Source organism: Plectropomus leopardus, chromosome 2 (genome assembly GCF_008729295.1).
Source record: "Plectropomus leopardus isolate mb chromosome 2, YSFRI_Pleo_2.0, whole genome shotgun sequence".
NCBI classification, from domain to species: domain Eukaryota; kingdom Metazoa; phylum Chordata; class Actinopteri; order Perciformes; family Serranidae; genus Plectropomus; species Plectropomus leopardus.
The window spans coordinates 4,403,031-4,428,713 of record NC_056464.1 but is presented as its reverse complement, the minus strand read 5'-3'; the positions used below and the strand labels follow the sequence as shown (position 1 = coordinate 4,428,713).

Below are 25,683 nucleotides of genomic sequence, written 5' to 3'. Positions count from 1 at the left end.
TCACTAAATTCTATGAGATTGTAAGCAGTGGCACATTTACATGGAGCCTACTAATCAGATTAGAATAGTTTTTAAAACTCAAACAGATAAAACATGATCCATATAAACACCTCAATCAGCTAAACAGGAAACCGATTCAAATTTTGGTGGGTTGCAGAGGGGCAGTTTCAGCCTTTCTATAAACTGATCAATAGAAAATTTCTATCATGTAAACGATGTAGCTGATTAATCTCTGGCTGCGTTCTTTGTGTGCGTGCTCCGTGGGCTCTCCTTCTTCTCCTCTTCATTACCTCCAGTATGTTGGTATCACGCTGTTGTCTGATTTAAAGTTGGGTAGCCAACTGGCAAAATGGGACACTATCAAAATCAGCATTTTACAAAAAGGTGAAAGGATTTTTTAATTGATTCATAGTAATTTTGATACACAATCATAACAAAATATATATTTCGGAATGAAACAGTTAGTATTTGTTTTTAGATTTTTAAAAACTTAACAAGTTTTGCAGTCATGTAACACTTTTTTTCCTTATCATATATCTTTTAAGCAATGCATAGGTACTAGCATTGTATTATTTTGTGTATTCCTTGAAAATATTTGCTGAAAAGCTTAACTGTCCCATTTTGACCATTCTCACCCTTCATGATTTTTGCATGTTACACGGCTGCTCCATTTACATGAATTGACATACGTAAACACCAGATCGTATTACAGGACATCCCATGTAAACAGTTTACCTGCAATCTTAAATCAGATTAATGTTAGTAGGACTGAGAAAAAGTGAGTGTAAATGCAGCTAGTGGCAGACATCAATAATTCTAATAATTTAGAATTTCTTTTAAGACAAAAACGTGAATTTGGAGAAAAGCTATGTTTCTGTCTTGTCTCAGTTATTTCAGTATTTTCAGGACATAACGACTTTTGGGGTTATAAATGTGTATTAGTATTGATCACTATTAAGGTTGCACAGCCAGTGATACAAAGAGAGGAGCACAGATAGGTGGGGCAGATCTGTCTCTGTGGGTTGATTGTGCCTTGATCTGTTGGTGATGCCTCGGAGTTCCAGTAGGTCCTCAGAGCAGTATCTTCATCTTTCTCCGCTACTATTCCTGCTAGTTAAGGTAATATACAAAGTAACTTTGTAAAACGATGCTTATAGTTTTTAATCCTTTATTGTCATTCATCATGTCAGAAATGTACGCAGTTTGTGCGTGTGTGTGGTTTGACAGTTTCTGGCTAATGTTTAAGCTCAGGTTAGCTGCAGACTTCGCGCTCCGCTCTCACTGTTTCCCTGCTGTTGTTGGTATTTAAGCTAGGCAGGGTTACATTCACATGTGTGTTTAAGTGTCAATTTCATCACTGTTAGTGGTGTGTTCATGTGTAGAGTGAGTTTACAAGTTAAAATATGTTTCATAACTGTGTGTTGTAGTAGAATTTAGAACAATTAACAACTGGTTTAAAGCGGTAGAGAAGGAGAGAACACTGTGCTGCTGTCTGAAGTTATCTGTTATTTATTTTTCCCCGCCATAAAATGCACTTGTGGCATTAGAGTGTGTGAAAAGTGTCAACTGCGTGTTTCTCGTGGTCAATGTGAGAGTTTGCAGGCCTGTCAAGTTACTATATTCATACATTTTACGCATTTTACACGTGCTGTCAGCACATGTAAAACAAATCCTCACTCAGATTGATTTGAATCAAACTGATTCAAATTGACTGACTTGATTGATGAATTGCATGTAAACGCAGCTACAGACAGACACCAATAATCAATTTAGAATTTCATTTCATTGTCATTTTTCTTATTTAAGAATAAATGAAATTAAAGGTGATCCTATAATCCTGCTACATCTTTTTGGCATTGAAGGAGGAGTTGAGGAGTCTCACAATCTAGAGAAAGCAGTTGCTCTGTAGTCTGGTGGTTCTGCAGCAGATACTTGTGTATGTTCTTCCAGATGGCAGCAGGGTGAACAGACTGTGGCTGGGGTGGCTGCTGTCTTTCAGTATCTTTTGGACTCTGTGCAGACACCTCACTTCATGAGGTCACTGATGTAATTTTGGGTTATAAATGTGTATTAGTATTGGTAGCTGTTAAGGTTGTGCAGCCAGTGATACAAGGAGAGGAACACAGGTGGCACAGGGCTCTGTCTCCTTGGGTTGATTGTGCGTTGATCTGTTGGTGATGCCTCAGGGCTCCAGTGGTGGGCTTGTGGTTGTCAGAGCAACACGTGGGTTTCTCTTTATCTTCCACTGGTACTACTCTTCCTATTTAAGGTAATAGCCATCAATAAAGCACATGTAACTTTGTAAATGCATGTTGCTTATAGTTTTTTATCCTTTATTGTCGTTCATTATGAGAGAAATGTACGCAGTTTGTGTTTGAAAGTTCCTGGCTAATGTTTAAGCTAAGGTTTGCGGCAGACTGGGTATTTTCTGCTCTCACCGTTTCCCTGCTGTTGATCATATTTAAGCTAAGCACGGTTACATTCACATGTGTATTTAAGTGTTAATTTCATGACTGTTAATGGTCTGCTCATGTGTAGAGTGAGCTAAAAAGTTAAAATATGCTTCATGGCTGCATGTTGTAGTAGAGTTTAGAACAATAAGAGAGTGGCTGAAAAAGGTCATTTAGATAAAGTTAAAAAGACACTTTTGTAATTATTATGGTGGTCCTGAAACTGAGTTTGTTGATGCTGTCTGAAGAAATGTAAGGGTTTTATTTGAAATGTTTACAATGTGAATCAGTACAGACTAGTAGTCTACCTGGCAGCAAAATCAACCCAGACATGTTGAGTACCCCAAAGTTGTATGTTAGAAATATATACTATGGGTCCCCAGCATTAAGAAACTGCTGGACGTTAACTTGCATATGTTGGACAATTTGCATAATCTACATATTTGCAGAATTGCATATATTGACAGCACTTAAGCGACTACTCTGCTGATTTGGACATTGTCTCGGATGTTTTGGGGGTTATTGAGGAGGCTGACTCTATTTCTAAATGTAACAATTTCTAAATAGATAGAATATAATTTAATATATAGAATGTATATAATGAATGGAATAGATTCTAAATATATAGTAAGTTACCTGACTTAATTTAGTTTCAGCTTAAATGTCTACATTGAATAAAAAATAATCGAAATCAGCCCAACTGCTGTTAAAAATGCCGACTGCTCATTTAAAAAAATCCATTTTGAATTTCGAAAAATATCAGAAATGGATTTAGCATCCTCAGTAATCCCCCAAACCTCACAGATAATGTCCAAATTAAATGAAACCCTGCTGCAGTGATATAAAAATGTACTTGGTTTTGTCGGTGCAGTGTGACATCACTGTAGGGTATGGTTACAAGTGCAACAAAACCACTCCTGACTACACCCGTCAGTGATATTGGGTGTGATCAAGTGTAACAATTTTACACAGAAAGGTCAGATTTTTTTTTTTTTTTCAGCTTTTCTAACCTGAACCCTTTTCCATTAGTCACTAAACTCAAAACAAAATGCTTTTTGGAGACCCATTAATGATGGACAAATGGTACTGTGTCCACTTATTACATTTCACATCTATCTGAGCAAGTGCACATTATTAACTGTTGGTATCAAGGCAAAGGTCATATGCATTAATTCAGATCAGCTTGCAGCAATAGAGATGGAGAACATTGGAAGAAGGGAAAACAGAGCAGCAGACACCATGAAATATGATCTTTAACAGCAATTTCAGCTGTCATCACTATTGAAGTTAAATCAATGAGTTTTCCATGTCTGTTAAAAGCAAATTAGAGGGTATGTGATGTATAATATACTCAATAACAGCTGTGAAAAAGCCATGATTTCCATTTACAGTAAAATTTAGGACATTTTTAACCTTTCCTACCCAGCATTCACTGCTGCATTATGTGATCAGACACACTGAAACCACAAGGCCATACAGCTACTTACGCCCACTCTGTGTAAGAGCCACTGTGACTCGACACATTGACATGGCCCCCTCTGTCCATCTGGTGAAGTTTAACCCTTGATTGTCTTGATTGTATGTTAACAGCAGTATGTTTTATTATTCCCAGGTCATGAAATACCGATGATGTTTACCCCTGGGCGTCTCATAGCGAGTAAATGGCACCATTTTGTGTCTGTCCGTGATGTATAGCTGAAACAAAACTACTGAGTTAGGTTGAGAAAAACAGTTTATGTTTTGAATGACAATGAGTATGTTTGTTAAGTAACAATAGTGTAACATGGTATAAATATGTGAGTGACATCAGTGCACGGTGACAGGACATAAGTTACGTAAAGCTATGCTACCCGCAAACATAGTTCTGAGAGAAACACTAAACCCTGTCTTGACAAATTGAACTGCACTGCACACTTTTGAGTTCTGTGTTTTAAGGCTGAATTTAATTTTTTTTTTTAATTTTGTATATATATACATACATAAATATACATTTTTTGTCAACATTTAGTAAATGTGTATCATTTTGAATTAGGCGTCCTGCTTCTGGAACACAGTCAAGAAGTTCCTGTTTCACCTTGATTTTCTACAGCTACCAACATGTTTAATTACTATGCCAATCATCAACACACTGAGGAACAAAGTAGACTTATTTATTTTTTTATCTGCTCTCCATTGCCTGTTAGTTTTGACCTAATCTTGTCCAGGAGAGGGGTTGGGGGACCTCAGGCAAAATCCAGCCCCCAGTGTGCCCAGTAGGTACGGCCCTGCTCTTTAAGTAAACACTCAGGTGTTAAAACAGGCCCTGTGACATTTCAGTCCTGGCCTTCCCTCTGACTATCTTTCTCTCACATGCCTCTGCAAAAAAGACTCCAGTGCTCCCCTAGCCTCAGGCTTCACTCCATGAACATTTACTGTCAAAGGATGTCTTTCCACACACACTGTAGAGACACCTGCCTGCACACACTGGCTTCCTCTCGACTTGTCTGAGGTGTTTTAGGGTTCCTTGTCACTAACGTTGTGACTGACACTGAATGCAGAGGGGTTGTCTGAGGGGAAGTTGAGAGGGAGGTCAGCAGCGTAAAACCAAATATAGAATTTATTTTATGTATAAAATGTGGTAAATGGCAGTTGGGGGACACATCGTGGCCTCATAATAATGACATTTTGAAATTCTCTATTTACCACATGAATGAAAATGTTTTGCTTTTTCAGCAGCTGCCTCTGTTTGGGGTTCACGATGTTTATTCTGCGAGCAAAGTTTAATTGGAATTCAGATGACTTGGCAGTGCACACTGTCAGCTGTTTTCAGAGGACATGAGATGGTTCTGAAATGTCATTTTTCTCTGATGTATCTTTCTAAAGCCTATTCAGATTCACATCAGTGTGTATCCTCCTAGTGATGGGACCCTGTTACCTTTCTTGTGCTCCTCAGGTATATACGGGCCAGATGAAGGATGGGCATCAGCCTACCCAGAATGCAGAGAAAGAAACCAGTCACCAATCAACATTGTGGACCAGGATACCAAAGTATCCACAGAGTATCAGGAACTGACACTGGAGGGCTTTGATACTGAATCCTCTAATAAGACATCTATGAAGAACACCGGCAAAACAGGTACAGAAAAGACAACCCAGGCTTCTGTTGCAGATTGGATTTTGTCTGGTTTATAGCTGCTCGACTTATGTGTGATAAACTTTTTTTCTACACTGACTGAAATGTTTGAAGGTGTAAAATAAAAGTCAGTTTTCATGGAAGTTAGGGAAGACTGAGGAGCTGATAAGTGCTGTGGATTTCTGCAGCACTGAAGGGCTCATCTATAGTTCCTTTACGTACAAAAAAAACATACATCCATGTCAAATGTTGTAAATGTCAATGAGTACAAACATGAAGCGAGACAAAAGTCAAAAACTGGACATTCAAAATACATGTTAACATGTTTGACTAAAAATGTACTAAGTTGAATTTCTCAATTCAGACTAACACACCTAGATAATGTAAGTTTGGGGTTGATCTATTCAACTTCTACTGCCTGGAGGTGGAGCCTGACTGTACTCGATGGTTAGCTAGTTGTGTGGGACGTTTGCAGAAGAATATTACAATCATTTGAAATAATTTCAAAGAAGCTTGTGTGAAGGGGAAAGGATAGGGCCATTTGTGAAGTCACTGTCACTGGCGCATGCTGCTGACAGAGTTAAAGGATGTGGCAAATCAAGTCCAACTGAGAAAATGGAGCAACATCAGGCATGATTGATGGATGGAGTCTAGGCTTTTCCGAGGTGTGTTCATAAGTTGTTTTGTTTGTTCACTACAGTTCACTGAAAGAACAAAGCAAGCAGGCTTTATTCTTCTCCAAAACTTGCCATTTTGAACATGCAGGTCATTGGTAAAGAGTCAGTAAACCAGGTCACGGTAATTCTAGGTGCTGTATCGTTGACATCTGGACTTGCTTGAGTTTCTTGAAGACATTTCTCCTCTCATTCAAGCAGCTTTTGCAGTTCTGAAGAAGCCGCTTAGATGAGAAGCAAAACTCAAGCAAGTCAAGATTCGGACAATATAGCACGTGTAGGTTGTTTGCTCAGAGGTTGTTGTTGTTTCCTGTAGGGAAAGGGATTTTTAAAATGGTAACATGCAGATAACAAAAGGTGAGGAGAATGCTGGCTTTGATATCTGATCAGTGGTAGGCTTATTACAGTTGACACTGAGCGAGTCAGACAAGGAGCTCAAGGCTCCTCCATACACAAGCAAAGTGTTGCCATTAAGCAAAAACTTTAGTCCACCTTTTGTTGTTGCACCTTCAACATTCTGTGATCTGCACTTTTTTGCTCATTGCACTTAGTGTTTAAAGTGTATTTGTTTGTGTGTTTGTTGTTACTTCCTGTCGATCATGTTTTTATTGTCATATCTAAAGTACGTTTCTCCCATGTTCGTTTCTTTATACTGCACCCGTATTGCCCTCCAGGGACAATAGAGATTTATCAAATTGAGCTAAATGGAACTGAATTGAATACAAGGTTGATTTCTGAGGTCTTGGAACATGACAGCATGACAAAAAAAACTCTCAGATTTAATTTTACAGAACTGCTGTTTCTGAGAATTCAGAAAATAGGACCCATGGACTAAAAAACCCAACTTATCCTCGAGCTTTTATATTATTCATATTGTGTTTCACTTTGCTTTATTGACCATCACATTTACAGAAGCTAAGATCCAATATATGGGCACACACCCCTGAGTCATGTTCTTGAAAGAAATGTTGCCAGTTTTTAATTACATAATGTTTGTAACCACACAGTATGATTCTGTGACAGACCTCAGTGCAGAGAGAATGAAAAGCTCAAGTGTGACACCTGTAATAATCCCTGCTCATATTGGCAGGTGTCTGCATGTCAGACATCTGTTGCATCACTTCCCCACATATGATTATAAAATGAGACAGGTGCAATATGCAGCAAGTCATTTATGATGAAGATTACACATCCCATTTTCACTCAGACACGCTGCATCCATATTAGTACAAGTGCCATGGCAGGTGTCACTGCCTGCAGGATTCAGTGCCGGGCCATCTGCATTCCACTCTCTTGGCATCTCGAGGACCCTCCTCGTCAGCCACAGGTATTTTTCACAATTCCAGGTTGTCACTAAGATGGATGATCCTTCGCCCACAGTGGAGAAATGAAGTTGAAAGGCTTTTGAGAGGCAGAGGCCACAGGTGGTTGGCATCGCTGTTGACAGCGCTTTGAGTGCTGCCCAGAGCGCAGCTGTGTGTTTTACACAATAATGTTTTACATCCTGTCATTTGCATCAAGGATGTGTGAGCCGTATGTGATGACACATTTGAATAAATTGCCGAATTGTCTGTTGTGTAAAATTAACGCCTTTCATATTAGCTTCAGTGACAAAAAAGAGATTGTAACAAATAGAATTTTGTGATGCTGTCAAGAACACCATATCTCTCAGAATAAAATGTCATATATCCAACAATTATTTGGACATGGACAAAGGTTTGGACACATCTTCAACAATAAAAAGTGATGCAGTGAAAAAAGTTTGATCCTGTGGATGGGCCACAAGCAACGCTAAATAAGTCAAGAAATCACAAGGGATCAAATAAACAAGAATGTGGATTTTATGACCTGCTGATGGCGGTAGAGGAAAAGTCAATAGTAAATAACAATACAAGAAAAAGAACCAAGATTCTCTGCATAAAATGTAATAGCATTCAAATTGCCAATAGTGACTGAGATCCAACCAACTGACAGACCGCCTCTCCCAAGACAGTGATAGCATGACGAAAAAGATCATACTGTAAAACATCTGGTTAAAGCAACAAATCGGCTTTGTGGAAATGCACTTATTTTCAGAACCCTGGAAGAGTTTGGTGGTTAAGCAATATCACATGAGAGGGAGTGCTGTTCTACTGTATATCATCACAGCTGTGATTCATTGTGGACACAGTGCTGAGCGCTGAAATTAATCACAGCTGTTATAATATCCAGCAGCAACAGCAGTCCCTCTTATGTGATATTGCTTTCATACAACAGTTCTACATGCTACATTTATTAGTTAACAGTAAGTACAACAACAGATTAAGATTTGTTTGTGTATTTAATGATTATTTTGGCAATGCCGGCATAAATAGTTCTGCAACCGCTGGAACTGGACAGCTGTTTTCTAGCAACACATATACATTTTCCTGCACATTTTCCTACATGTTATGGACAGACCATGTTATACACTGTGTGATTCAGATGAGTTAGTTTGATCAGACAGGATGTCCCTCCTGTGCATGTCCACTCCCTACCATGATCTCTGTCACCTGGTATCCCGTATCAGACAGTTTGTGTGTGGTGGTGGCTCTCAGGCTGTGATTGGTGTAAGACGAGTCACTGCTTCATTGCACATCTTTGTAACATCTGTGACAGCTGGTTTACTCCCAGAGAATGGCGGTATACCAAAACCGTCCATCACAGCTGCTCCCCTCCTGGGCTGCACATTACCTTTCTCTGCATGAAGGTCTGTTGTTTGTGGGACACATCCACCTTATCTTACATTGTAACCGGCAGCATTATTACCTGACGCACGTTGCATGTGGATGCCCCCGGTGCCCTTCGGTTGTTCGCCACTGTATCATAATAACGCCACCACATCTGTCTAAGCGTGTTCTTATCTGACGCTGTCCAGCTGTGTTGTGGTTGGTTGTGGCGCTATTTGATGAGTTTAGAGTGAGAAGGAGCTGAGCTGCAGGTAGTGGGCTTTTGCATCAGGCCAAATTTTGCTCAGGTATTATTTGAGTGATGTTACTGGTCAGAGGGGATTTTGTCGATCTTCATACATTGCTACAATCTTTGGTAACATTATATAACCACCAACTGTTAATGTTTTCCTAATTAACAGTTTAGATCATCTGAAAAGTCCCAGTGATGTTGTACTGTACATCAGCACACACAATCAAATAGCTTAGTCGGAACTAACTGTTCTGTCCAAAGTAAAACACTGGAGCTCTTGGAAACTATAAAAGAATTGCTTTTTAGTTATATTGACTAATTAAGTAAGTAAGTATTAAGTTATTGTGTAAGTGTTAAGTTATTGTGTTCATTTCTCCTAATGTGTGAGGCTTACAGCAGTCCAAGTTTTTAGGCATTAGGCCAGACTGCTTTTAACCCCCTGTCCAAAATATCTAGTTGAAATATCTACATTCAGTCAATCATTGTATTCTTGTGTGCTATTAGATCAGACATACATTAAATACATAGAAAAATGTGTTTGTCTTAACCAGTGTAACACACAGGAAAGAAAGCTTTTGACATCCTCAGATGAAACAGGCTGTCAATCATCCCCACCTGCTGATGAGCTGCGTTACAGCACAACTTGTAACAGTCATACAGAGCAGCTCCTTACTAACTGCTGCCATGGCCGCTCTTTTACTTTCTCTCTGTGTCTGACTGTCAGCGTTAAGTTAAGGTCTGCACTCATGACGAACAGATATGTACCTCTGCTGCCAGAAGATTACAGTGTATTGATAGGGCTTAATAATAATAATAATAATAAATTCAGCATCAAAAGTATCAAAACTGTCAAGTGCTGAAAGCTGGCATTGAATCGGGTCACATAGTTCTTTATTTAAATACAAATCTTGGCAATTTCATACTTTTTTTTTATTTAACTGCTGCTTTTGGTCAAATAACATTTAGCATTTGCAAACTCTGGCTTCCTTGTGCAGTGACAGAGAGGTTTCCCACAGTGAGGCATAGTTTTGGCATCTGTTCCAAATGTCAGGCATCAAATTGGCACTGTCAAAAAATTTCAAACCCAACCCTAGAAGACAATTTGCCTGATGGTGGAGAAAGCTAGCCAACAAAATCTGAAGGATTCATCCTTTGTGGAAAATGACAGTTGTTGGCAAATTTAATTGGAATATGTTTACAGTGGTGCTGTCAAACATGTGCTGTCAAACTGTTATTTTTTAAATTTCTAAATTTCACTGGTGAATCGTGATTAATGACTTTTTTTAATTGCATGTTGATAATATGCTGACCTAAGGATGTCACTTAGACCCGTATCTTCCACCACGTTGGCTTATCTGCTGTCAGTTTCCACCCATTTAGCAGCGCTGTACTTTACCTCTTTAAATTAGTTTCATCCACATGTCTTCGGTGATTCGCACACTCAAAAATAGAGCTTTGCTGTTTATGGCGATGCTGTTGCCCACTGACAACAGTCTGAATAGCTGCACCTGTGTGCACATTTCGTAGGTGGAAGCAAATTCAGGATTTTTTGGGGAACCCAATATGCAGAAATATTCAAATACAATAGGCGAAAATAACACATACTTATTTGTAAAGGGGAGACTCATGGGTACCCATACAACCCATTTTCATTCAGATAGTCAAGGGACCCCTGTGACATGGCCATATTGTTTATTTCTTGTAAAACTTAGCCACCCTTTGAAGCGTTTTTTGGTAACTCACGACAGTTTCATATGATATGAGTATCATCACTGTAGCTTTAAAACTCAGCCCTGTATGGGAATGTTGGCCGGGATCATCTGCAATTAACATTTTTTTAAAAATGAACGTGTTATTTATGGACCTCAATCACATCAAGATTAATGCATAGGCAATGACAGCCCTATTTTAAAATACCTTATCATCATCTGAAGTTGAGATTTTGCAATCACACTTGCCTATAGAACATCAATTGAGCATGCAACGTTTCCGGAAATTTGATTCTTAAAGGGGTGATGCTTGCCATGTCATGATATACCCAAACTGATCTGTTCCAACTCATCAAACATTGACGCTTGGTCAGTAGCCCTTTTAATGCACCCTTAACATTGGTATGAGACATACAAGGTGGCATAATTTTTTGTAGCTCCAAACATTTGCCATAGTTTAAAGAGTGAAAAAGTCTGCACAGGGTTGGTGGCTCAAACAAACTCTGGACTTTCACCCAGGAGACCACTTTTTGTGTCCCGTGTAAAACCAAGTCAACCAAACTATTTTAATATGCTGTTTACAATGCTAGTATGTTAAGCATACTGGTGACATACTGCACATCATGTATGTCACATGACTAGTAACAAGCATGCATATTTTGAGCCAGGGATGGTTGATATATCAAATATAAAGGATTTATTGCTGCTTGTCCCACTTGCGATACATAAAATAAATATAGTGCGAACACTGAGTGTAAATTACCACATCATTTTTTTTAAGTCTCTAGGATCTAATAGCTCCCTCTGACCACACAATTTTATTATAAAGACAAGAAAACTCTCTGGCACTGTCCTTGGATGGTTCAAGTCATATCTTCATCACAGGAAGTACTTTGTCTCAATTGGAAACTGTAAGTCAGAGCATATGGCTGTGGCATGTGGGGTCCCATAGGGGTACATTTTGGGACCCATTTTTGTTTAATCTCTATATGCTTCCATAAAGCCAAATTATGCAAAGTAACAAAGTAGCCTACCACAACTGTGCAGATGGCACACAAATATACATGTTGATTTCACCAGGTGATTATGAACCTGTAGAACGTCTGTGTCACTGTATTGAGCAAATCAGTGATTGGATGCATCAATAGAGATAAGACCGATGTCATTATACTTGGGCCACGGAAAGAAAGGCAGTGTCAGCTCTCACCTTGAATCCCTCTCTCTTATAACAAGAGTCAAGCAAGAAACCTTGGGGTTATCCTAGACCCTGATATAAATTTTCAGAGTCACTTGAAGTCAGTAACTTCATTTGCCCACTATCATTTAAAAAACATCACCAGAGTCAGAGGAATAATGTCAAAGCAAGATTGTTTTTAAAATATCACTGCTTCTCTACAAATCAATCTGTGGCTCAGCGCTCAAATATATATCTCTGAATGCTTGTGTCATAGGAACCTTCAAGGACCCTCAGAACATCAGGGGCCGGCCTACTGAGCGTCCCAAGTGTCAGAACTAAACATGGTGAAGCAGCATTTTGTTATCATGCTGCACAAACCTGGAATAACCTCCCAGATGAGGTTCGACAAGCCCAGACTCTGATCATCTTTAAATCAAAGTTAAAAACATTCTTTTTTCCATTGCCTACTCCACCCACTAATGACTGCAAACTTATTTTTAAACTTGATTTAAAAAAAAAAAAATATCTTTGTATCTTTGCACCTCTTGTCTGCACTTTTGCTATTTTTAAGAGTGATTTTTTAAAAATCATTTAGTAATTGATTTAACCTTGTATATCTTTTGTTGTAAATCTGTATCTTTTATTGTTTTTATGTTTTATTACTCTGTAAAGCACTTTGAATTGTTGTATGAAATGTGCTATACATGGCACCTGCCTTTTAAGCAGTTGGCATGAGACTCACTTCATCGTTTCTATTCTGTTGCTTTCTCCCAGACACACCCAGACAAAAAGCAAGGCTTTTGCAGGGCTACAGATCGCGAATGTTGAGTCATTTTGTGACCATATCACACCACAGTAACTTATTTCAAATACTATTAATATATGAACCGGAGAGCTGTTACTTTTATTTCCAGCTTACTGTGAATAAATTATCACGTTTAATGGCGCTGTGGTTGCAGTCTAACTCTAACTAAATGAGTGGTAATGGCAGTAGTGTGAGGTATATATTTTTGTACCTGTAGAGCTCCTATTGCAACTACATAGTCACATTTTGCGACCACAGAGCACAGGTGTGACATGCAAATCTTTACAGTCTGTGAACTGGAGGGCTGCTACTTTGTTAATAAATCCATACAGCTAAGATGCTGCACTAACAGTTTAACTGTCTGCTAAGGCTGTTAAGGCTAACATACAATCGTTAACCGGAAGCTTAAAGTCCACAGCAAAAACATCAACACTTCTCCCAAGACAGGATGAGCCCTTCAAAATAAAAACACCATGGGTTCTGCTTTGATTTATTTAATTATACAAATACTTTTTTAAAACTCCTTTATAACAGTATTTTATTTCACTTTATTCTTACAGTAGTTTATTTTACTGTATTATATGGCAGCAGCTACTTTACCTTTACTGTGACAGTATAGAATATAATATCAAGACATATATTGTGTATCGGGATAAAGCCTAAAGGTATTGCAATACTATTTTAAGCCATTTCACTCAGCCCTATTTTAAGCCAAACCATCTTTTTTCTAATCCTAAACACAGATGGCCTACCTAAACCTTAGACAATAAACCTAAAATGAAGTAAACCTACGTAATAAGTTTGTTTTTAAAAAAGAATGTTTGCAATTAATGAGTGGAAACTTTTCTTGTAAAAATGGAAGTTTATTTTTAAAAGACATTATATAATAAGTATATATTTTGACACACCATCACTGACGTTTAAAAACTGATAGAGGGGCACTTAGAGTGCCATTGTTTAATGCTTAGGGCCATTACCAAAGCATTTGTTTTTACGAGACAGTGAGAATGTGTTGGATTTATACAGCAATGACATCATCCTCCCTGCCTAGACCACCCAACATCTGCAGTGTTCATCTTTCTTCTCATTGATACTTTATTTCTTACACAGTTGCTTCATAGAAAATTGTAAAAACAGCCATGCTTGCTACTCACGGGTGTACCTTTACGATGGGGTATACGCTGTCACTCTGGATGTGTTGAGTTCCCAGGCAGGACAGACTGGTACATTCTCAGGGTCCTCTATTCCCACATCATCATAGGCTATTTGAATATGCCAAATGCTTTGGTAAAACAGCCGATAGTGCTTGCTGTATATTAAGCCTTGCATATAACTGTGCCATTTGTTGTTGCAGTCAGAGCATTAATTATACTGTTATCCACACAGGCAAATGCCAACTAGCCGTCAAAACAGCTACACAAAGGAAACAGCAAGTTAAATAAGAAATACGGCTCCTGCAGCTGTTTATGAGTTCCTGGGGTTGAAGTCATGTGATGTAAGAAAACTGATTTAGATTCAGTTGTAAGTGAGGGCGAAGGCTTCAGTAATAGAAAAGCAATGATTAAATACATCACTGCTGGGAGTGAGTCAAAAATGAATGTCTGCAACAACAAAATGTTACTTTGGCAGCCAGTGGGGCCCTGATTTAACACAGAGTAAGACAGAGCTGACACACTCATCTATTTTCCCAGGAAACTTAATTAGTAGCTTTTACTGAGTATGGTTACACATATCCCATTATGATTGACCATATTATGCAAAACTTAACTTTTTTTTTTTGGCCGTTTCTCTCAAGCTAGGTTTGACAAAGTAAACATATTTAAGTGTAGAGCTGCACAAGTTGCTAACCAATGCTGTAATGTTTATTGCTGCAACAAAATACAACATCAAAACATAAACTATAAAATAATGGATGTAGCCACCATGACGTCATCCATTGGCTAGTGGACTCCCGTTTTAAAGCCCAGGTTTGGTATTTTGGTTGTTGCTATCTTGAATTTTTATAGGCAGAAGTTACCATATTTGGATGAGAGGGTGAAGATTACGCTAATGCTAGCATGGTGCATTTACAGCCATGGTTAACTGTAAAAATGTTAATATTAACTTTTGCTAGTGAAAACAGGCATTAAATCATTAACAACAAAAACTAGGCCTGCTTACAGGAAAAAATAATATCTGACTCTTAAGAGGGTCTTTTAGTACAGTCAGAGACTTAACAAGTTTTTTTAGGTGACCAAAATGTTACAATTAACTTTCATGAATTGTAAACTCACAGAAACAGCGACAGCTATGACAATGCCTATACTTTGTGATTCTGGGGTTATGCTGCGGATATTTTACCTCACCAACGTTATCGCCATCGTAGTAGCTTGCCAATGTAAAGCACCCACCTGTCACTCAAAGCAGACGTTAATTACATATAACTTTAAGCCTTGATAAAATGTAAATGGGTGAGTTACATGAAAATTCAACCACCGTACAGTTGTCATGAGCGCATAGACAGGAAAATTAACTATAGTGACCAAAAACAGTTTTCTACCAGGCTGTAAACAGCTTAATTTCTGCTGTTATGTTGGGCATTTTAACAGGAAGGGCCAGTGGGTATTGACTCTCTTTGGGGACCAGTCTCAAGTGGGCATTCCAGGAACTGCAGGTTTTACAATTCAGCATTGGCTTCATTTTTCAGCCCCAGAGGTTGCTTGGATGAAACAAACAACATACTGATGATTTTGCTCCAGATTAACTCTGATTTTTTTTCTCGTAATGTGTTAGCATTCATCAGAAACTTAGTGTAACCAGTACCTTCATTTCCTGCTGTTGCAGTAATTTGCCATTGAGTTTTAGCCGCGCACTGATACTGAATTAATAGCATAATATAATAATAGTTAAAACTCACTTTCAGATTAACAGTGTACATAAAAATCACACAATATTTTTTTTAAATTATGATATATCATTCATTTGTAATCTTTCCTCTGTTTTTAATGGAGTTGCTATTTTTATAGTGCGGTATTGTAAATTCATTTCAAATCATTTTAGTAAATTATCTGAATATTTCTTCCACCGCTGAATATATTAGATTGTGATACACATCCAACATTTCAATTTGAACGTTAGAGCATGATGATGTCCTTGGCCGTTCTATCATTTAGAAAAGGCATGTTTAGGACAGGTGGTTTCGAGCCTGGTCACGGCCAGCAGCAATCTGTCCTTTCCTTCACCCTGTTGTTGTGATGCCTCTTCACTGACTTCCAGTGACTGACTTCCTGACAGCACAAATCTGCACAGTACTGCGGGCAGCATGCCGGAGCTTGCCCTTGGAGGGGTAGGAGATCAAAGAGAGAGAGATGATGAGCATGATGGCACACACTGAAGGAACAGACCAACACTTGGTAACATGCACCTGTTTGCTGTATAACTCATATCTGTGTGTGAAGCTTAATGATGAGTCCAGAGTGTGTTTTGCCTTAACACAATGACTGGAGGTATGGGCACTGCACACGCCCTTTACAAGTGAAATAGCTTTAATTAAACTAACCAAAGAAACTGTGTAACTACTTTAAAGCAGTCACCACTTTTCTATTCAAAATTTAGTGAAATCTGACATATTTGGGTTCTTTGAAGACGAGCTATTGCGCTCATTTTTAGATGCATATCCACATAATCTAAACACTTCCAGTACTGTACCAAAAGCAAATGACCATGTAAAGAAATCTGGCACACTTTGAATCATACTGTTGCCTGCTGAGTAGAAATAATTGTTGGAAAAGGAATGTTCACTTTCTTTTCTTTTTTTGTGCTCACAGGAATGACTTCTATGTACATTTACCTCATCTTTAAAACTTTGGCCAAATTTAATATGAACATCTTTTAACCTTGTTACTCTAACTATATAAAAAAAATATGGAAAAGCATAATAGGTCCCCTTTAAAACATTATGTAAAGTTACAATATTTAGCTCAAAATGCCTAGGCTATGTGGCTGTCCCAGTAATATACTACTATCACATTGTGACCATTAAAGGACAAGGGAGCTGGAGAACAAAGTATCCTTCCATGCGGGCAAATTCCCTCAGCACTCTTGTTGCTGTACCTGTTTTTGTTCCCAATTTTCAGTGACTGATTAAGGTCACAGAGAGTGAGTAAATGTCCTGCCCACCTCCCAGTCACTGCATCACAAGCTGGTGGCAGTGCATCGCTGAGATGTGAGACATCCGTTTGTCTGAGTGCCGGTAGCTCAATCAGGCGAGGCGGACACACTGTGTGTTGTCATCCCCTGTGGGAGTGCACCGACGAGCTGACCTTCAGGTAGAGGATCACCGCTGCTGACACCCGCTAGCACAAACAGAAAGATGAGAGTTAGAGGCACAGGCAGAGAAAGAGAGGACCTCATCATCGCAGTCAGGATGAAAAATTCCCCCACACGTTTGATGCAGAGCGTCCCTAGGCCTTCGGCAACTCGAACCATCTCCCCATGGCCACCCAGGCTGCTTGCTGAGAAAAAAAAGAGATGGTGATGATGGCCACCTGCAATGTAAGAGACACAGCAGAGCACAATCTAAATGGATTTGGGATGCCGCAGCATGTAGAGAGCCATGTAAAAATGCTAACACAAACAACAGCTGCGAAACAAAATGGCGCGCAGCTTCTGCTCTCCCCTCGCTACATAATGCATGGCTAACAAGACAAATGTCCCTGCATTTGTGGCACAAATTATGCATGGATTCTGCACTGTTTCTAAATGACAGATGAGCGTTTTATCTGTGGAGGGATCACCTGGTGGAGATGCTGCTGAATGCTGTGGTGGAGCTGTGGAGTCAGGCAGGGAGGCGGTATTAACCCCCCACCTTCTGCAGAACTAACTAGAATCAGAGACATCACTTTTGCTTTCTTCACAGATCAACCTTTTACTTCTTGACCTTGAATGTGGAGTCAACAGCATGTTATGAATAGGTCAGAAAGAAAACAAAACTAGTTAACATCATTTTCAAATGAGTTTCTTATTAATTGTTGGTTAATCAAACAGAAACTGCCAATTTTCAACCAGCTTTGTATCAAAACAGTGTGGGTATTATGCCTGTGTGTACGTGTGGTAAATTTCCCTCTGTTTTAGCAGTGCCTAGATATTCCTCCTACCCGTACGACAGGCATGACAGTATGATGGCTGATTAAAGAATAAAACTTGCAGTTTGTGATAGTTAAGATTTCTTAATATAAGATAGAAGATTTGATATGTCTGAGATGTCACATTCCAGGTGTGCTTCCTTTCAGTTTTACCTCCAAATGAAGTGATCTGGATACACTGCCATGTGCACAAACTTTTTGATCATCTGACTGCTTGTGTTTTTTTTAAACTTCATTTTAATTTTACCAATTTCACTATTTCCCCAGATGTCAACAGTCAGCAGGTGTAGTGCGGGGTTTTCATAACTGATAGAAATGATGAACAAACCTGCTGAAGCCCATACAAACAAGACTCTAGATGTACGAAACTATCCTTAAGAGTTTGGAAGAAAGTGCAGAGTATGTAAAGTGGGCTTGTGAAAGTCTTATCAGGTGTATGCAATACTTGATGACTCATAGTCTTGGCCAGCGTCTTGATGACATGATGAACCAGGTCACTGTCACTTGAGTCCCTCCTCTGTAAATGGGACAGAATTGTCTGATGAGGTCTGGCTGAACTGCTTAATGGAACACAGGAATCCTTTCAGAGCCATTTGTGAATGTGAAAATAAGCCCCCGTCTTAATTTTCACTATATTTCAGAAAGATGTGATGGAATAACAAAGGGCTCAGTAAGGGCAGTTTGCACTGCCCTTACATATTAGCCACTTATTTGAGAACTTCCCTCAGAGGCTGATGAAAAATGACAAAAATGGTCTTGTGTGAGCATGCCTTCCTCAGAGTAAATCTAAAATATAAATCTACCTTTACTATGTCCTCAGAATACATCCTTTTGTCTGTGTCCCTTTAGGCCTTAAAAGAGGTTTGATGCTGTATATGTCCTCACACCTCTTTGATTAGGTTTTTGAGCAATCTTTTAGGTTTGCCTTCACATCAACAGCAGACACCAATTTTCTGTCTTCTGTTCCTTAAAGAAGAATGATTCTGTACTGTATGTATGTTGAAAAAGAGGTTCATTGATGTATGACTCTTTCTTGCTTTGTCTTTATCTTTCTTCTAGTGGCCATCATGTTGAAGGATGATTACTTTGTTCGGGGAGCAGGTCTACCAGGGAGGTTTAAGGCAGAGAAAGTGGAGTTTCATTGGGGTCCGAACAACGGTTCTGAAGGCTCTGAACACAGCATCAATGGCCGTCGTTATCCTGTGGAGGTAAGCACAATCTACCAAGCTTTGACATGCCAAGAAATGAATGAAACCGATATTTGAGAATGATTAACTGTTATTTCTTCGTCATGGGTGTAGATAAGGGTGTAGATTTTGAAATCTTGCCATGAGGTTTCTTTAGGAAACTCTGTTAGTTTGAAGCTTGGATAGCCCTTGTCAGTTCCTGGAGCCAGAAAATATGGTGTGAACAGCCAAGTCTGAGTAAAAAAAGGCTGAGACACATGTCTATCAAGGCAAACAGCCCCACAAATATACCCTTTTTGAGCTCAATAACCTTTTGCTGAAGTAATATCCTTCAAAAGTGTCAAGAAGGCATTTACCAAAACACAACTGCTCATGGGCAAGTTGTCATACTTTTTATTTAGCTCAAAATACATGTGCTAGCCTCATACACGCATTTGTTTCTAGGTATTTATGCCTGTGACAGCTGGGACCAGGGATCAAATTTGGCACAAACATCCACTTGGACTCGAGGATAAACAAACAACATTTTGGTTGTCACTGGGCTAGGTCAGTGTGACCTTGTGTCTGTCTCATTCTCGTGAACTTTATATCTCAAGAAAACCTTGAGAGAATTTCTTCACATTTGGCACAAATGTCCTCTTGGACTCGAAGATAAGCTAATGAGATTTTGATGGACAATCAGGAAGGCCATTGTGACCTTATGTCCGTCTCATTGAGAACACGATATCTCAAGAAAACCTCAGGGGATTGTCTTCAAGTTTGACACAAACACCCACTTGGATTTAAGGATAGGCTGATATAATTTTGGTCTTCAAAGGTCAAAGTGAAGGTCATGATGACCTTGTGTCTGCCTCATTCTTATTAACTTGATATCTCAAGAAACGTTGAAAGAATTTCTTCAAATTTGGCACAAACATCCAACTGGACTCAGCTAGAACGTGTTTGAAATTTGGTAGTTAGATGTCAAGGTCAAGGTGACCTCTGTTTGGCCATATCGCAAGAATTCATACACTAATTATGACAAAATTTCACACAGTTGGCTAATAGATGAACTTGAATATATGATGTGATGACATTATATATCCACTGAGTTAGTGACACTATTCTTGAAACTGGTGACTGTAAAGATCTCCTATTCTGACGGGCTGAAGATGTGCGTGAAGCATCCATATTTTAGAATATGTAGCTTCCTCACAGCAACATTCCTTTTTGAGGCATTGTCAGCTGTCATGGTTGAAAAGTCTGGACAGACATGGATGTAAACTGTAGCTGCAACTTCACTGGTTTGTGAAGACATACAGCTGCAAGGTTGTAACTCCACCTCCGCTGAACTTTTTTTAAAGACTGGGTATCTTTATTGTTGTAATTTGTGGATGTGTAATCACCTCTGTAATTCTGTTGGTTGGGGACCCATTGATGATACTTTTAGTATTAATAAATAGGTTGAGGAAAAACATTACACAGGGTACTTTACCCAAAAGGAAGTGAATATTAGCTGTGAAGACCAGACCTCTCCTCTCAAACTGGCTTTTTGGGCATTAAGAGACACTCCTTTAGGATCCGCCCTCTACATCTACCAACTAATCTCATTGCATGCCAATGTGTACAGTAAATATGAGTCGGTGTGTGAATGTTTCTTAGAGCGTGTGTGTGTATTTGCACGCTGTTTATGTGCAGCTGTCACTCTCTTGAATACTGAAATGTCAGCCATCTCTGTTTGGACTTCTTCTAGAGCGCTGCCTCTTTGCTGTTGCTGGCCAAACAGATGAATATGTATTGTTTGACATTTGGTAGATCAGCACGCTGACAGTTCAGCTTGATATTGTAATCTTCTCCTTCCGCTCCAAACTCTTTTTTTTCCCCCCGAAAAACCTTTCCACAAAGTTGCATAAAGGTGCCTTTGTGTCAGTGGTTGGTGAGATAGTCCCGTATGGAAATGATGCATTTGTCCGTCCTCACTACTCAGTTTAGAAATATTGCTTACCTGTCTGCTGCAGAAGAAGTCAAAGATTCTGCTGAGAACACAAAACCTCCTATATGAATGCATGGTGCTTTCTGCGACTGCTGTTTTTAAATTGCTAGATTTATAATATGCCATCACAATTGATTTAGCAGTGAGACATCAGCGAGGAAAAGTTTCCATGTAGCACTTTTATGAAGTTCCACTGAAATTCAAGCCTGTTTTCTCATATTGACTGAGCCTCTCAGTCAACTATACTATTTCTCCAGACACACAAGCATACACAAACACACACACACACACACACACACACACACACACACATATTCAAACCTCTGCCTTGTGCCAGATTCAATATTGGCAGTATGGCTCAGCTGATCCGTCCTCTAAGGCCACAACTGATACTGATATTTCTGCAGTGAAGCTGCAGAGAGATGAGAGTTTGTCCTGATTTTTGTCCAAATTTGATCATTTCATGTCCAAATATCAAAACAGGATTATGTTATGAAGCCTGAGGTGTGAAAACAGATTAATTGTAGACTATGACAGAGTTTAATGAGAATATTAAGGGATTTTTTTAATCAAAGTTCATGATTTTATTTGATAATTTAATTTTATAATATAAAACAGGCATACATTTAAGACCGAAGACATTATTAATTCAACATAATGATCTTTTTATATTAATGTTACTTTGAGTTTCTTAATGCATGATTAATTTGCTAATTTGATTAATACATTTTTATTAATTTTTTTAAAATGAGATTTCTAATGTAAATAATGCTTTCCATTGTGCCCTTGACATGATTACGGCGACAATGTTAAATTGCCAACAAATGACATATTGATTATTCGATGAACAGTCTGAGGTGTTGCAAGCTTGTTCAGTGTCTTTCAAAAGCTGCCATTCAAAGTATTCTTTGAACATTCTAACAGTAAAATGTTACTTTACAGTCCCCATGGTTAAATAATATGATTTCCTATTTAGGAACAAGAAAACTATAAAAGAAGGAAAGGCCATGACTTCAGTGACAGCGTTCAAATTTTGCATCAGAGCCAGACTTATATTAACAAGCTGAGCTATATGCAGCTGTCGGACAGAGCCACGATCTGTTCAGAGACCAATAATAAGGGAAAGAAACATGCACTTTTAGACAAAAAAGTCAGTATCACAGAATGTGTGTTTTTTAATCTGGTGGAAGGATATTTCAGTCAAAGTTGAAACGACAAAGATATGAAGGGTTATATTGTGATTTGAAGTACCTGCCCCATTGACTCCCAACAGAAGTGACACCAATCTGAGGGTCCAATGCAAAATTCAAAAGCTGTCACTCATGATGTGCAAAACTGAACAAATTCCTAAACATTTAAAGATTGGACCAAAAACTACACTTAAAGGTTAAGTTGATGGGGGAGGGGGTCGCATTCTTGTAGACTTTTATCATACTCAGTATGTTTACATGCACAGATAAGTGGAGCTACGGTCATAACTGCAGTCATTTAATTGGAATACTGTCTTTGTCCCAGTATACAAGCACCAGGGGGGAGAATCCATTTATTGACTTAAGTATGTCCGACTCCTCCACAACAGTTGGTCCTATATTATTTATACAGCCTATGATACAGACAGTATCACAATTATAACTGTTTATTTATAATAACTTAGGGGTAAAAAACTGCTGCATTATGTACATGTACTCAAATAGTGCTGAGCAAACGCTGCCTTCATTGATTCGTTTTAGGCCATCTTAAAATGGTTAATATCGGTTTAATTTTATGCTATATTTAGAATATTTTCAACACTTTACCTTGGCCTTACCAAAGGGGATTTGAAGCTGGTGTATCAGAAACACCAGACTCCACTGGGTCATTTTATTCTCCTGAACCACAAAGTTGCTGCCTCCATCAGCTGTTGTGGAAGGTAAAGATGAGCAAATATTCAAATACAATTTACAATTAAACTGTACTCATTTTTATAGGTGGCTAAAATATTTCATGCTGGCATTGTGGGACTGTGCTTAATTTATCAGAGGAGGCGGGGTGGCTTGGATGTGACTTTTTTATTCAAAATAACTCTCTCTAAATAACTCTAAATAACTCTAAAATCATTTAAAGTTGTGTCATTCACCTGAACCAAAATTAAAAACACAAGTTCCCCTTCAGTGCTTAATGTTTTTAAAAATACCTTACCCATCCTGCAGTACCTCTTCCCCCTTCATAAATAACAAACTGCTGCTGTCAGCTAGTGTAAGTACGGCTGTTTCCCAGTGGGCTTTGTGTGGAGACATATGCACGTTGCGATGTGAAAAAAGGAATTCATGTTTAAACAGTTGCTGATTTTTGAAAAAAAGATTTAGTATTTATCTTAACAATGAGCATTTAAACATTTCTTAGTCCTGGAATCTTATTTAGTACTAATTACAAAGAAACTAGGGACAGTTCAGTTGGTACACTTCCAATTTATTCACTACAATGCTTGAAGTGGGCCACTGATAACTGGTGTGCCCTTCTACATTTTACTCTTTGGTGTACCGTAACTTTTTCTTGCCCAACAACACTTCTCTCAAGCTGCCAATACTTTTTTCTAATGCTTTTTCTAGGCCGGTGGTCACCAGCACAGTGCCCATGAGCACATGGTCACTCGCAGGGAGTCAGTGAGTTGCCGACAGGTCATGCTCCAAAAATAAATTTGGTCAAATCAGCTGATGATACAACTGTAGTGTACTTATTGTAACCAGCAGAGAAACAAAACTGTTTTTTTTTTTCCATTTCAGGCACTGATTAACTCTAATTGCTAGTGTAACCGAGAGAATCTGTTACTCAGCACACAGCTGGCCTGCTGTTAAAATGTATCTTTAAAATGTATCCATCTGTGTGATTGTAAATTACAAGTGAGTATACATTTAAACAAAATGGAGACAAAAAATTCACAGATGAATGCTCACTTTGGCTACAGGCATCTGTCGCGTCACTTTTCTCCGTGAATGATGAATAAAAACCCTCGCTTGTCAGACCCATTCTCTTACATGAACGTTGTTGTTTTTTTCTCTGGTCCAATATGAAAACACACTCAGGTAATATGTTTCTTTTGAACTAAAAAGTCAAAACAGTCCTGGATATACATGTATAAAGGCAATAAAAAGCCACTATGTAGGGGGAGTGGATATTATTTTTTTTGTTTTGATTACTGTGACCTCTGGACATAATTTTGACATACACATACAGTTATAGCCAGTTCTCTTCAGCCAGATGTTGTCTCTGTCAAAAAAAACTATATCTGCTACCTAATGCCAAGGACAGCTTTTTTTAATCATCTTGTTTCCAACGATTTTGGAACATGTCCTGTCCTGTTGTGAAGACTTTGGTTTAGAAGCTTTTGCTGGGGATTTTTCATGGTAGTCGTTCCAAGGCTGCAAGTACACTGCTACATGTAGCTTCATGCTAATCTTAATAGAACCTGTAATCTTTGTGCTGATGTTGTAAATTTCTCCCCAATTTCAGGTCATATTTCTTCTGGAACATGTCTTATTGCAAAGGTTTTGGTTTGAAAGCTTTTATTGATGATTTTTGCAGTAGGAAGTGCTGACATTCTCTGTTAGTCATTACCATAAGCTGCAATGAAGATGCAAAGAAACTAAGACCAGGAAACACTAGCCAATCAGAGTAGATTTGTGGGAGGGCAGACATGCTCTCACACAGACAGAGCGTGAATGCAGGTGACCTTTAAAGCATGTAAACATATTCTGGTAGAGAATTTTATTAGTATAAACCTAAAAACGTGCCTGTGGGCTTTATTTGTGATTGTTGCTGCCTGAAATACCTGATTTTACAGATGCTTTTTAAAAAATATTGCAATGCAAGTTGTTATGTTTTTAGGTGTTTTTGCAATGAAATTGACATTGCAAGTGAAAATTGCAAAAATAGTTGTTGCTGGGATCGCAACATCACAAAATCCCGGAGGCACTGATAACACCTCTTTAGACGTTCATAACAACTGCAACTCGAGTAAAGACAATTTAGTAATATTCCATGTAATTTAGTCAATGCTAGCACATTGACTATGGTCTTATATCATATTTCCTTATTTGCAAAAGCCCTAATTATTACACAATTATTACTAGCAATTGACAGTTCTTTCCAATAGCATTATATTTTCAAATTTACCATATTTTGAATTATTACAAAATGATGTCTCTGCTATTTGGCAGGGGAAAAAAATCGTATATTTGCATGGCATGTGTGATTAGATTGTTAAAGTTGGCATTGCCAGCTGTGTGATTCAGTGGCTGATATAAGATACTTTATAAATGCACAGACTCTGTGCTATGCATTATTTAACCCTTATGAGACTCTGATAAGACCCTTATGAATTTTTTTTCTTTTTAATAGCAATTAGGGCTGAATGATGAAACGTAGGGCCAAAGAATCTATAATGTGTGCAAAAACATGGTTTTAATAATTTTATTCTGGTAGTTTTATCATATATTTTAAACGAGAACTTCAACAAATTAGTCTTTAAGTCGCTCAACATTTCCTTATTTAATAT

The 25,683-nt window shown here is 38.5% G+C and overlaps 1 protein-coding gene across 1 annotated transcript in view; it reads left to right on the top strand.

Annotated features, from left to right (window-relative positions):
- Positions 1-25,683, top strand: part of ptprga (protein tyrosine phosphatase receptor type Ga) — a 517,840-nt gene that overhangs the window by 317,217 nt on the left and 174,940 nt on the right. Inside the window, exons 3-4 of the mRNA XM_042498811.1 lie at positions 5,383-5,565; positions 19,050-19,198. Of these exons, the coding sequence (XP_042354745.1) occupies positions 5,383-5,565; positions 19,050-19,198 (332 nt within the window). The remainder of the gene's footprint in view (positions 1-5,382; positions 5,566-19,049; positions 19,199-25,683) is intronic.